Genomic DNA, 13,635 nt, shown 5'->3' with positions numbered 1-13,635 from the left:
AAATTCTGGGAGGGATGGTAAACCTCCTGCAGCAGAGCTTAAGCCAGACTCTAACCATGAGAGCCCAAGATGAGCCCCAGTGTGGTTGCAGATTGGCCAACATCTGCTACTGTGGGGTTCAGACATCTTCCTCTGAACCATCTGGTCCTGGCCACTGTCAGAGACAGGACAGTGGATGAGCTGGACCTTGGATCTAATCCAGTCTTTCTTTCTATCGTGCACTTCAAAGCAGGCTCGGTCAGTTTCACCTCTCTCTCCCCAGCCCCTTCCAGCGAGCGGTGTCCACACTCTGCCACAATGCCGCCATGTCAAGGCTGCACCCGGGAATGACTGTATCTCAACCACCTCCTTTTAGAAGATAAAACCTCCCTTTTAAATTGGAATTTAAATAAAAAATAATCATCCTAAGGAACAGAACATTCCTTCTGGACTCAGATTGAGTAAAAAAACAAAACAAAACAAAACCCCACACTTTTAATTAAACAAACCCTAATTCTGACCCTTTGGCACTCAAGAGGATAAGAGAGAAACAATGACATCCCCTTAATGACTTAAAAATCAAAAGCAGCGTAGCAAGGATGGGAGTTTTGCTTCCCCATTCTTGGTGGCCTTTTAGCATTCAGCCAAGGAAGAAGCAGGTAAGTGGATTGTTTGGGTAGATTCCCTCTCCCCCTTCCCACTCCAATCAAAAGGTACATACTGGGACAAAAACGCATGTCCTTCAGAGGCACTTAATCCACTGCAAACCTCACAAAGACTGGCTCCAGGAACAGTTTGGCCATCTAAGTGCAGGAAGAACAAACAGCAACAATCAAATAATAAAACCCGACTCGGTGTAAAGAAACAAAACGCTGGGTTGTTTTAATTTCTTTTTTCCCTCCTCTCCTGCCTGACCCCCTTTTTATGTATTCCATTTCACTTGCCGCCGAAGCCTTGTAACAAAGCCATCACCTCCATGCCGACTCTGGGAGACGCGTTACAATTATAAATTACCAACACAATTAGTGCGAGCGCTTCGAAAAATTAGAAAGGGGAGTGAGAGCCCCATGCGCTATTGATTGCTATTCATTCTGCTTTGCCGCGACCTTGCTCTGAAGACGATGATATTCCTTTAGCCTGTAAACCAGATTAAAAAAAACTTAATTGTAAATTAATAGGAATAACACGCATTTCGAGTCAATTAATTTAGGCGGAATGAGGGGGTGTCGGGGCAAGCATTTGTTAAGGCCTGTACAGTTTGATTCCTTTTTTTCCCTGCCCGCTAGTGCAATTAATTGATAATGGGGGGGTGGGAACGTTGTGCATTATTGTGGAGAACAAAGCAGTTAACAGTCAATGGAAAAAGAAATCGCCCATTATGTAAATATGGTGTGTTTCACAGCATTCAAGGGGATTCACAGGGCCCGGGAGATAAGTAAAATACAGAGACTGGAGGTAAATAGCCAAGGCTCCTGTTCCTGAGATGCTCTGTAATCGCTCTTGCAGGCCATGCGGTCTAGGTTGGGCTGAAGGCACTTGAGTGACCTCTGAGGGGGTAGCGATGAGCGGGCGGTTTTCTTCCTGCCCATGGTCTCATCTACGGCCTTAGGACGGCCTGCCAGGGCAGCTCAGCTTCCAAAGAAGTCAGGCTCCGTTCTCCTTTTAACTTGGCATTAGATGTTGGGAGTTGGGGTCATACACCACCTGGTGAGTCTCAGGCTACGTCTACACTGCAATCGGATCGCTTCGCTCACCTCCAGCAGGCTATGTCTGCCCTGCAGTAGGAGGGGTGATTGCAACGCGGCTTAGCTTACCTGGGCTAGCTTTGCTGTAGCTAGCACAGCTAAGGCTAGCAGTGAAAACGAGGTGGCCCAGACTCCAGCCTGGTCTAGCAACCTGAGTACACACCCAGGGGGACCAGGTGAGCTTGTGCGGCCCAGGCTGCTTCATCTTCCCTGCTATTTTAATCTGTGCTAAAGTGAGTGCAGGTATGCGCACCTGAGCTGCAGTCATGCCGCCAATGGCAGTGTGGACACAGCCTCAGCCCCAGCTGGCTAGAGGTGAGTGAAGTGGACTCCCAGGTGTTGGCTGACTCGGCTAGCAGCAGACATTGGTCTGTCTGTCTGTCTGTCCCAGTGCTAACCCTCGCAGGTAGACAAGGGCAAATCAGGGTTTGCACCAGTTGAGCTAATGGGAGTTAAACCCCAAATACAAGCAGGGGCAAACCCTGATTAGCTCGCCTGGCCAGGGTTTTGCATCGGGACAGCTAGCCCAAAGGCTTGAGCGCACCAGACACAAGGCTTCAGGGCGTGCAAGCCTCACACAGGAAATGCCTCCTGCAAACCCAAAATTGGAGACAGCGAGGGCAGCTCCTAGGAAGGGTGAACACGGGGCCGAATGGGGCCCAGAGAGTGATACAGCCAGGCTGCTGCTCTCTCTCCAGCACTTGATTAAGGAGAAAAAAGCCAGTTTTCATTCCTGTGCTCAGACAGCTGACTAGTTCCCATGTGGCTAAGCCTTTGGAACTAGGGGTCTCAGGAGACCGCTAGTGGGGGGCAGATATGCCAGGGGCTCATGTGGGGAGGGGGATCACAGTCCTTGGCGCAACAAGCCACATACCACCTCCCCACTGCCAGGGAAACCCTGGCTGATCTTTGACCTAGGCTCCCGATGTCTCCTGCCTCCCTGGGAGGGTTCTTGGCTGGGAATGGGAGAGAGAAGCTCTCCATGCATCAGCATTTGCAGGGGTCTCTGGCATGCTACCAAGCCTGCTACAGCAGCTCAGCGCACGCTGGCTTCACCTGAAAATGGGACGTCCATGCTGGGGCTATACAAACCTAAGGGAGTTGATGTTGATGAATCCAGTAGCATCAGAGGGCTCGTAGTCACCTTGTACGTTCATACTGCAAAAAACGGGGGAAGTGGACAGGAAAACAGACCGTTAAGGATCAGGACACCCCTGGCTCGGCAAATGCAACCAGAAAGAGGAGCTGAAAACCCCACGAGGCTGCCTTTTATCTCCGTCGCCCAGGGAGTGATGCAAACTGCCAAACGCCAGGATCGACACCTAAATAAGTGACCATTCTTATCTGGTCCCTGTCAGCGTAGCACGCACAGCTCAGACGCTTGTAATGCAGCCTGTCCTGGGCATCAGGGCAAGGCTAGCATCCCCACGGTGCAGGCCCTGAGAGGCTGAGCAACTTCCTGCAGGTCACAGCGGAAAACTGTGGTGGAGCAGGGAATTGAACTCAGGTCTATCAGCTAACGACATAACCCCTGGCCTCTTCGGTCTGCGCTGAGCACCCCCGCTAGCTAGCGGTGCCAACGGGAGTGGTGGGTATGTAGCACTGCGAAAATGACCAACCCCCTGGTTCAAGGGCCTTCTGTTGAGATTTAGGTGCCTGGTTTTTCACACACTTTCCACCTGGTGGATACAGAACCCCTTTGGAGCAAGGATACCAGGCAGAATTCTTCTTCAGAGCGAGCCATGAGCAGGGCCAAGGGCCAACATCACCTCATCCCGATGGGGTAGGGGAAATGTTATTGGCCCTGCTTGTCAGACAGGGAAACTGAGGCAGAAGTATCCCACATGAAGAAATGCGTGTTTCCCTCAATGCGCATATAAGTAGTAAACAGGATCCTCAAGACAGCAGGGCAAAGAGATGGCAGGAGACAAAGAAAATTTGCATTTCAGCCAACATGGGTGAGAAGAAAGAACATGGAGCCTCCTTCACCACCATACTCCATGTTGCCTTTTTTATTGTTTGAATAAACTTTGCTTTGAGGGGTAACCCTTGGAAGAATCCCCTTGAAAGGTAACTGGACTATAAAAGAAAGGGGCAGAAAATCCCAAGTACATTCTCTCTCTCAAAGGAATCAGCCATTTCACCTGAGAATTTGGTCAGCCATTTGCTGACAGGCTCCTGGGGTCAGAGCTGCTGGACAAGGACTATGGCTGTCCAGACCCACAGGGTGTGACCTGCCTGCTGGTAGGCTGTTGTGAGCAGTCCAGATTGGAAACTAGAACAGCAAAGCATTGCGAGGCACCCAACACTGTGGGGCAGGTGGTGACACAACTGCTCACTGGTCTGGATTGCACCTGAGTGTGACAGCTTAGGAGAAGGTCATGTGAGAAAGTATTAAAAGCCTTACTAAAGTAGGGCTATACCACAGCTACTGCTCCCCCCATCCACAAGGCTTGTTACCTTGTTAAAGGAGGTTCTTAGGGTGGTCTGACATGATTTGTTCTTGACAGAGACATACACAAGCACACAAACAGTAAATACAAGTTTGCACCTCCTAAGCATGTATATATGCACATGCATCGCACAAGTGTGTAACTGTGCACGTGCAATGCACATGTGAGAAGAAAACCTGGGCCCTTAGCCTGGGCCTCAGCCATTAGAATACAGCAAGTCTCATTATTCTGAGAGTCCTCTGGAGAGGAATCCTACCCCTTCCTCCCGGACACTGACTTTTCCTGCACTGTCTGCAGTTGTTGGATGGTCTTGATGGAGGTGGATGCTCTTGAGCCTTTTGGAATTAGTAAAATGGAGCTGCAGGTAATCCCTGGCTCCTTCCCAGCCTCCTACAGAAAAATCCTCCAGGCCTGAGCCTCCTTCTAAGGCAGCACCTCCCTGAACCATTTACCAATGCAACCGTCATGTGCTCCATGATCCATCACCAGGAACAGAGGCTCCAAAGCTCCACAAAGAGAGAACAGCTTCAGCCCCATAGGAATTCAAATCCAATCAAGTAAAACGCTCTGCCCTGTGCTGCCCCTCTGGCGGGCGCTCACCAAAAAGCACCTCCCATCATGGTGGCTTAGGATACGGCCCTTTGTTGGGCTGAGTAAATTCAAATTAATTATAGAGCAAAGGGAAGGGGGGACCCCCCCACACACACACAGTTTGCTGCCCCAAGGTCTCTGACTCAACCTTTCCCTTCTCCCTCCCTGGTAACCTTCTTCCATGTCTTGAATAACGGGCACAATTTACTCTGCCATGTGACTGGCAGGAGGCCCCTCACCTTGAGTCACACACTTTAAATGCAACCCTTTTAACCAAATGGTGGGGGGAGAGCGGGGGGCATAGTAGGTGGCCTTTTCCTCCTCTAAAGTTTCCTCCTTACACTCTCCGGTCATGAGCCCTTGACCCTCACCGACAGAAACAACATCGTCATTTTCTACCAATATGGCGCTAAATGCTAACCACTCCTCCCTCTCCCCAACCTGCGTCCCCATAGCTTGGTCTGCAGCTCCTTCTTCCCAGCTTCTCTTCCCATCGTCCCTCTCCTCTCCACTGCCCCATCTGTCTAGATCTCTCTCGTCTCTCCTCCGCCACCACCCCGTCTGTCTCTCTCGTCTCTCTCCTCCGCCACCGCCCTGTCTGTCTCTCTCCCGTCTCTCTTCTCCGCCACTGCCCCATCTGTCTAGATCTCTCCCATCTCTCCTCTGCCACCGCCCCGCCTGTCTGTCTGTCTCTCTCTCTCTCTCTCACACATGCGCACACACACCCACACACACCCCGTGCTCCTGTTTTCCTTTCTAACCACGCCAAGCCTAGCAGGTTCCCATCTCCCCATCCAGTCCTCGACAATCCCGTCCCACTGCTACTCAGGGAGGTTTCATGCTGAAGGGACTGGCAGTTTCCGTAGAGTGCCTTTACCTCACCCCCACTAGGCAGCACTAAAAACTAGAGGTCGGACAGCACGACAGCAGAGTTCAAAGACCGAGATTTGTCCAGACTGGGGTTCCCCACACCCCAGGCACACCCCAAGGCCTTGTCTGCAGCAGGGATCCCTGGGAAATCAGCCATGCTTGCACTAACACTAGTGGAAGCACTTAGCGTAGCCCAGGTGGAGATGGTTTCACCATGCACCCCTAGCCCTTCCCCGAGCAGGGTTCGCTAACAGCGGTAAAGATGCCCAAGCACTGTGTGCACTAGTGCGCTCCCTGGCACAGCAGCATTGGTGCTGGCACAACTAGCGCCAACCTAGGGCATGAGGGTCAGGTCCCTGTGCTAACTTGACCATAATGCCTGTTGATGCCACCACAAGTGTGGCCGAGCTAGGGTTGAAAACCAGGCCCAGGAGACACAGCCATACCCTCGCCTGGTGCAAAGGGGTGAAGCGCCAAATGAAGGCAATGAAGCAAGGCCCACGTAAACCAGCTGGGATCTGGCCCATTGCCTACCATGGGGCTGCTGCCGACTTACCCCAGCTTGGGATCTGGCCCATTTTTTTTTTTTATCCTTGCCCTTTAACGCCACAATATTAAAATTTAAAAATCCCCCAACCACCTCCAATCACAACAGCCAAGAAAACAAATCCCAACCCAGCTAGCTTCCTGTTTCCTGGCGTCCCCCAAAAAACACGGCTCATTTCTCAGAAACTGCAAACCTAAAAAAAAAAAATAAATAAATAAAATAAAAAAAAAGAGTTTACAATGATTTTACCTCCCCTGACGGGCTACAGAAAAACCTCTGTGCTTTTATTTTTGCTCATTCGAGTGGTTCTGACCTGCTCTATAATTACGTTACTTTCTACCTACTGTGCAGAGGCATTTCCACGCGGTTCTACCTCTCACAGCTTTCTCTCGGGTTCCTGTGACGCCGTCACTCAAAGGCTTTCAAACCAGCGATGTAGAAATCAAAAAGAAAAGGAAAACGCTTGACGACGCACTGAGAATAAGTGCCCCTGCTTTTCTCTCCCTCTCTCTTTTTCTCAGTCCCACCCCCTCCATCCGCAATTTTTTCCCCTCTTTTTTTTTTTTAAATATACTTTATTCATTTAATCTCTACGACTGAGAACGCAAGGCATAATGAAGGGTTGGGATGGATTATTAGGAGCTGTTGATTTCGAGGGGGAGGGAAGGAAAAATGCCAGAGAAGAGAAAGAGAGAAGATAATTTGACATTTACTCCGACTGTTCTAAACTGGTGCGGGGGTATTTATGGCTTATAAAGTGTTTAGAGAGATTGAAAGGAGCTGGGAGGGGGAGGAGGAGGAGGAGAAGGGAGAGAGAGATGACAACATAAAGAAAAGGAAAAGTGTAAAAAAAAAAAATCAACTTCAAAACAAAACTCGCGCTCTAATTTTATACTCGGCTGGGGAGTTAAAGCCAGGCCTTTCGCAGCTGCATGTGTTAGTACCAACTCAGATGGCATCCTAGAGGGCCCTTAGACCCCATATATGCCACCCAAATGCCTTGTTTTAAATCCCTGATCCTGCCCCCCTCCCTCTGCCACGCAGCCTGGATCCCCAGCTATCCTCGAGGCAGACTCAGGTGGCAGGAATTGGGCAAGAGCTTCTCAGCAGAGCTCTCAGGGAGCTGCAGCCCTTCTGTTTGTTCATGGCGTGGCCAGCAAGGCTGTGCAATGAGAGTCGCCTTGCCAGGAACAGTGGATGGGGCTGGGGACACAAAGGAAAGGCCCCTCCAGCTTCGAGCCTGGCTTCTGCACTCCATGGGGCTATGCCAGGCTGGCTGACTAAAGGGATTTGTAATGCAGTGGCCTGACCCTGGTAGGTCTGTCACCAAAGCTAGAGGGGTGAAGGTGTCATCCCCACTACTCCCCATCTCCCCCTGGTTTCTAACACGCCATTGCCACAGTATCCAACTGTCAATAATACCCCACCCTAACCTTGTGTGCCCCTTCAGAGCCTGGCATCAATATCGCCCATGGGGCCCTGTGTCCCCTCAGAGCCTGGCATCAGTATCGCCCACGGGACCCTGTGTCCCCTCAGAGCCTGGCATCAATATCGCCCGTGCCCCACCCTGTGTCCCCTCAGAACCTGGCATCAATATCGCTCATGGGGCCCCAGGGCCGGCTCCGGGGGTTTTGCCACCCCAAGCAGCCAAAAAAACCCAAAAGCCATGATCGCGATCTGCGGCAATTCAGCGGGAGTGAAGGATCCTCCGCCAAATTGCCGCCGAATACCTTAAAGTGCCGCCCTGCTCCGGAGTTGCCGCCCCAAGCACCTGCTTGATAAGCTGGTGCCTGGAGCCGGCCCTAGGGGTCCCTGTGTCCCCTCAGAGCCTGGCATCAATATCGTCCATGGGGCCCTGTGTCCCCTCAGAGCCTGACATCAATATCACCCGTGCCCCACAGTGTGTCCCCTCAGAGCCTGGCATCAATATCACTCATGCCCTGCCATGTGTCTCCTCAGAGCCTGGCATCAATATCGCATGCCCTGCACCCTGTGTCCCCTGACAGCCTGGCATCAATATCATCCCTGCCCCCCTACCCCTGCCCCCTCTCAGAGCCTGGCATCATTATCACCCCTGCTCCACTCTGTGCCCCCTCAGAGATGGGCATTAACATCAGCCCCATCCCACCTATGACCCACTGAAGCTGAGTGGGTGCATGGTCCATTGGAGAGCTCAGAACTGTGTTTACAGGAGCACACTGGCTCAGTCATTAGGGGGAGCAGGACCCGGGGGGCATGGAGCCAGCCTGCAGATCCAGGCCCATCCTGGAAAGGGCACCTTGACGGCTCAGGCATCTGGTGCTGAATGGCCCTGAGTAAGGGAGGGAATTGCCTGTGGGGGTATGAGCCTGCTTTGGGTATCTCAATGCCCTGGGGGCACCAGGACTGCACTGGGAGGCTCCAGGCACAGACTGTCACCCCCACCCATCCACCAGCTCAAGCAGGGCATGAAGACAGGAGCCCCGATCACCGACCCTGTGTGGCGGCAGTTACCACTACCACAGAGGGCATTTTCCCCCACCCCGGCACCCACAGCCCCATTGGGCGTGGTTATCTCAGAGACGAGCCCACTAGGACACCAGGACCCATCTTCCCTATGCTCTGGGGAGCTCAGAATCTAGGTCTCAAGTCTGCAGCTAGGACCCAACTCCACCTTAACGAACACTCAGGTCTGTGGAGAGCCAGCAGGACAGGAAAGGACGGAGGAGAGACCCCCACACCTTGGCAGAGCTGCTTCCCCCAGAGCCCCAGCTCCTTATGATACGTGCACTGCGGGTGAGGCTCCCCAGCCAGCCACTCACCTCACAAGCTCCTCATTGTACAGTGACCGCGGGGACTCTCTGCCCAGGATGTAGACCTGGCCCTTGAAGGCAGAGACACGCACCTTCCCTTCCACCATCTCCTGGGACTTGCTGATGCAATGGCGGACATAGTCGCATTCCGGGCTGTACCAGAAACCTGTGGAAAGAGGGATAACGGAGAGCCGGGCTCAGTCTGTGCCATGGCCAGCAACCACCTGCCTTCCTTGGCGTCTCAGAGGAAAAATGCAAAGAGCTAGTTTGAGTGGCAATGCCGAGACTCTCCGGGCACCAGCCGATAGGGCTCCGACACCGTAAATCTGGGAAGGAGAACTCTATGCTAGTCACTAGTTCGTCCTTCTGTGGAGGAAACACAGTCCGGTAGCTAGAACAGGGGATTGGGAGCTGAGATTCCTGGGATCTACTTTGGGGGCGGCCACTGACTCATGAGTCCATGAGCACATCACATCACTGCTCTGTGCCTCAATTTTCCCCCTTTCACAATGAGACTAATAAAATCGACACCAGAAAGGGGGCTACAAAGATTCCTTATTAAAGCCTCTAAAATGCATCATGGTCCTTGTCTGGAAGGTGTCTGGCAGGGTAAAGTATTTTTATCAAATGCACCCAAAAAGGAGCAACAGGAGGAGGGTCATCTGGAGACAGACAGAAAGACAGACAGGCAGTCTTCTTGCAGCAGATGGTAAATGCTGCAAGAAGAACAGATAGCACCACAGTTCCCTTGCAGCCAGGCAGGATGGGGGCAGCACAGACAGCACAGGCACAGAGGTCCAGGAAGGGAATCAAAACCGGGTGGCCTTTTGGGAAGGCCAGGCGAGTTCCTTGGAGTGGGGAGAGAAGGGAAGGGTGGGTGATTGGGTGTGGGGTGACATGGAGATGGTGGAATTGAGAGCAATGCTTCAAAGGGTTAATCCAAGAAGGGGCATGATACATCTCTGTGCATAGACAGGAACCCACAGCCATTTCCAGTGGTAACTACCCCCACCCCACCCCGCCATGGATAGCTGATTACTCCCACTTAGAACACGCTTTCTGCTCTAGAACAGATACTACTCGACAATGGACATGTGGAGAGGTTACTTCAAAGCCTGCCCCACCAGCGGCTGGGCCACTGGAGCCTGGCCAGTTCCCATCCCCTTTATCTGAGCCCGGCAGACCAGACAGCTCCAGTAAGATAACACAGGCAGGGGCCTGACCTTAGGGGCTTTATCAGGCAGGAGGATCAGGGCCCATATGTCCTGTGTCTGCTCTCAGGTAGGCTCAGCTGCCTCAGCCCGCGTCTCTGCTTTCCTCTGCTGTCCATGGAGCGATGCTACAGGCACATCTGTCTGAGACTTGACTGTCACAGGCACTCTCGCCTCTCTCCTTGGGGACTCGCATCATTCTCTGCAGTCCTGTGAAAGCTGCCAGGGAAGTTTTATTTTCTCCTCTTAGCAGATTTCCCAGGAATGAATGGAAACGGGCGTTGTGTTCTCTCCCTCCATGCTGTTTACGCTGCAGGGCGGACAATTCCGGCGCCCCGCTGTTCTCGGTCTTATCTGCAGTAGCGTGAACTCCCCTGTCCTGTCTGGTCAGACTCCCTCAATCCTGAGCCACAGGGGTGCCTCCAGAACTGAGAAGGTGATTCAGTCTCCGGGGCCATTCAGTTCTTGGCCTCTCTTGGGGCTGCCCCGTCGGCTTTGGACACGACTCTGCTATAAACTGGGTTCAGACCCACCAAACTCATTTCCCAGGAGCCACCAGCCAGCTGTCAAATGGGAATGCTTTTGGCCACAGCTGACTTGGGTCGGATTTGAACAGGCGACCTGGAGATGAAAGTCTAGGCAGGTCTCTTTACTACCAGTCATGACGGCCACCAGCTTCTAGGGTGACATCATCAAGTCAGTTCTGTTTTCATGCAGCAGTCCTGGGGTTGATTGCAGGACCGAGGCTTTTGCTCCCAGGGGCTGGGAGAGTGAAAGAAATATTCAGGCTCTTGGGGGCAAAGAAGAGGGTACATAGCACACAGGGCCATGTAGGAGCTCAGAAGGATGTCTCATCAAAGCCTACTTGATGGAGGGAAAGTATGTGGGGTGAAGCTTTGGATGAGTTAATCAATTCTCAGCTTGCTAAACAAAACGGTTTTCACTCTTAAGCCTGGCCTTGGGGGGTGGTGGTGGGGGAGAAATCGATCTAAGATATGCAACTTCAGATATGAGAATAGCGTAGCTGAAGTCGACGTATCTTACATCGACTTAGAATCACTTACTTCGCAGCCTTGCGGCGCAGGATCGATGTCCGCGGCTCCCCCGTCGACTTTGCTCCTGTCTCTCGCCGAACTGGAGTTCGGCAGTCGACGGGAGAACGTCTACACTACAGGCGATAAATTGATCCCCGATAGATCGATCGCTACCCGCCGATCTGGCAGGTAGTGTAGACGTACTCTTAGAGTCTCATCTCCAAGGCTGCAGCTCAGGGCAGCATCCAGCAAACTGCAGGACTTCAAGCCTAGGTCTGAACCAAGCCCTGGTTTTTGGGTGGCTTGTGATCACAATCTGATGACCAGTACAGTGGCCTTTGTGAACGCATGGCCAGTTCAGGAAGAGGAAACAGCAGCAGGAAAAAAACACCACTAGGAGTGGTCCTCATGACCTGCCCCACTGCTTGTCAGGGACATGCTGAAGGGCACCGTGCAATAAGGTGACCTGGGAATGAGACTCTGTGGCATGCCTAGAACAGAAATGCAGGGTAAGGACGGGTTGTAGACGGCCTGGCTTGGGAGCAGGGAGTTGCACAGTATGATATGGGGAGGGTTTGGTACAGCATGGCATTGTGGGTTTGGGATGGGGCAGCTTGGTATGGCACAACGTGACCCAGCAGCACTTGGTGCTGCATGGTTTAGCATGACACTGTGGAGTCTGGATGGAATCCAAATACTGCAGAGAAAAGAGCCCTCCAGTCCGCCTGCTACTTCACGGGCCAACTCTCACTGGAGAACGAACACGTGCTCCTGTTCTGTCTCCTCTCCCAGGTGCTGGGCTGCACTGTGGCTGGCTGGCAAGCGGGCATGGGGGCTCCCCAAACGGAGACGGTGTCCATAGCCCAGAGCCCAGCACCTGTGTGCCTCTCTGCACTCCTGCCGATGGGCCGGGTCCTGCCTGCCTGCCATTCCTGTGCGCTGTCCTGTCACTAAGTGAGCTAATTAGCCCATTAAGCCCCCTGAGACCTAGAATAAAGACAGGGAGATGGGGAGAGAGATAGTGGGAGAAAGAAAGAATCTATTTAAGCATCTTCAGTGATCCAGAAGTTTTATCTCTTTAATCTTTCTCTGTGCTACCACACAGGTGCCCTCTCAGCTTTCCTTTCCCAGCTGGTCTTTGGGGACTCAGGGTGGAAGCCATTCAGGAAACCAAAAGTACTTTTTCTCCTCCTTCTTGGCCTCAGAATTGGGTCGGATCAACTCAGCCAGAGCAGTGGCCACTCTATAAACTCCATGAGTCAGGGTACCATTCTCCCCACTGCACCAAGACTCCACGGACACCGGTCAGACATTGGTCTCCTGGCAGTATTTGGCAGATTTCTCCTGTGATATGGATTTAGGGAAGGGCTGAGAGAGCTGGAGATATTCCTCCTGGTCTGTTATTGGCCAGTCATCACAAAGGTGTAGCGCATGTCTCCAGGACAGGCTGATGTTAATACATCTCCATTAGTTATCCTGCAGCGGGGACATGCATGCTCTGATATAGCTATTCCCCCTTCTCCTGCCTGCTGTCTGACACGTTTAGTCTCAAGAAGCAGGAATCCCAAATTTTGCTGGATTTGCAGCGTTGCTCTGGCCCAGTGATACAGTTTGGTCACTCGGCTTGCTAACTGACTGACAGCCCGTACGGCACCAGCACCCCTTGTGGCACCCCAGTGACGAGCAGTCCAGGAACAGCTTTGTTCCTCCACCCAGTTTTCTTGGGTAACAGTATTTTGGTCTGTTTATCCAGCACAAATCACAGACAGACCTGCAACCATCCCACTGGGGTATGAGTCTGTCAGATCTCACAAGCTAAGCAGGGCTGAGTACTTGGATGAAATGGAGACATCCCGAGTGCTGTAGGACTTGGTACTGATCATTTGATAGGTGGCTCTCCTCTCTCTGGGTCAGTCGGGAACCAATACCCAGACTGTTGTGCTTCTGAAGATGCCATCTTTGAGCTGAGCCGTGAAAGCAAGGTTCTGACCACGTCTTACTGGTAATGACGCCATGCACCCTTCCTAAGAGAGGGTATAAACCTTGGAGTTTGGGCCAAGTCTTTCCAATGTGGATAGTTGCATTCTGCCTTCCTAAGTTCCCCTTGCAGTTTCAGTGAGGTGCACGGTTCTTTGTCATTTCTTGTCCTAGATGGTTCAGCAGTGTTGCCGTGAGCCATTGGCCAGATGAAAGGGGCCAGTGCATGGATACCAAGCAGCACAGTGAGGCTGGAAGTGCGGCTGCAAGAAAATAAACTTTTTTTTTTTTTGACAAATACAGTTATAGCTCTTGAAATTTAAGGACAATTTAGGGTGTTTGTTCTTCCCTGGTAATGGAGAAAAAACATTAAATCCAAGACACATTAAAATAATAACCAGCTACTTAAATACTGAATCTGACATCTCCAGGTGTG

The 13,635-nt window shown here is 52.1% G+C and overlaps 1 protein-coding gene across 2 annotated transcripts in view; it reads right to left on the bottom strand.

The window, feature by feature from the left end:
• Nucleotides 1-836: 836 nt before the first annotated feature.
• Nucleotides 837-13,635, bottom strand: part of ASS1 (argininosuccinate synthase 1) — a 74,607-nt gene continuing 61,808 nt past the window's right edge. For both annotated transcript variants that reach the window (XM_030535302.1, XM_030535303.1), the window contains exons 14-16: nt 8,987-9,143; nt 2,817-2,882; nt 837-1,116 (exon numbers count right to left, since the gene is read on the bottom strand). In XM_030535302.1, the coding sequence (XP_030391162.1) occupies nt 1,062-1,116; nt 2,817-2,882; nt 8,987-9,143 (278 nt within the window). In that variant the 3' untranslated portion in view covers nt 837-1,061. The remainder of the gene's footprint in view (nt 1,117-2,816; nt 2,883-8,986; nt 9,144-13,635) is intronic.

This window comes from Gopherus evgoodei, chromosome 16, assembly GCF_007399415.2.
Source record: "Gopherus evgoodei ecotype Sinaloan lineage chromosome 16, rGopEvg1_v1.p, whole genome shotgun sequence".
Taxonomy (NCBI): Eukaryota; Metazoa; Chordata; order Testudines; family Testudinidae; genus Gopherus; species Gopherus evgoodei.
This window is presented reverse-complemented; position numbering and strand designations above follow the sequence as displayed.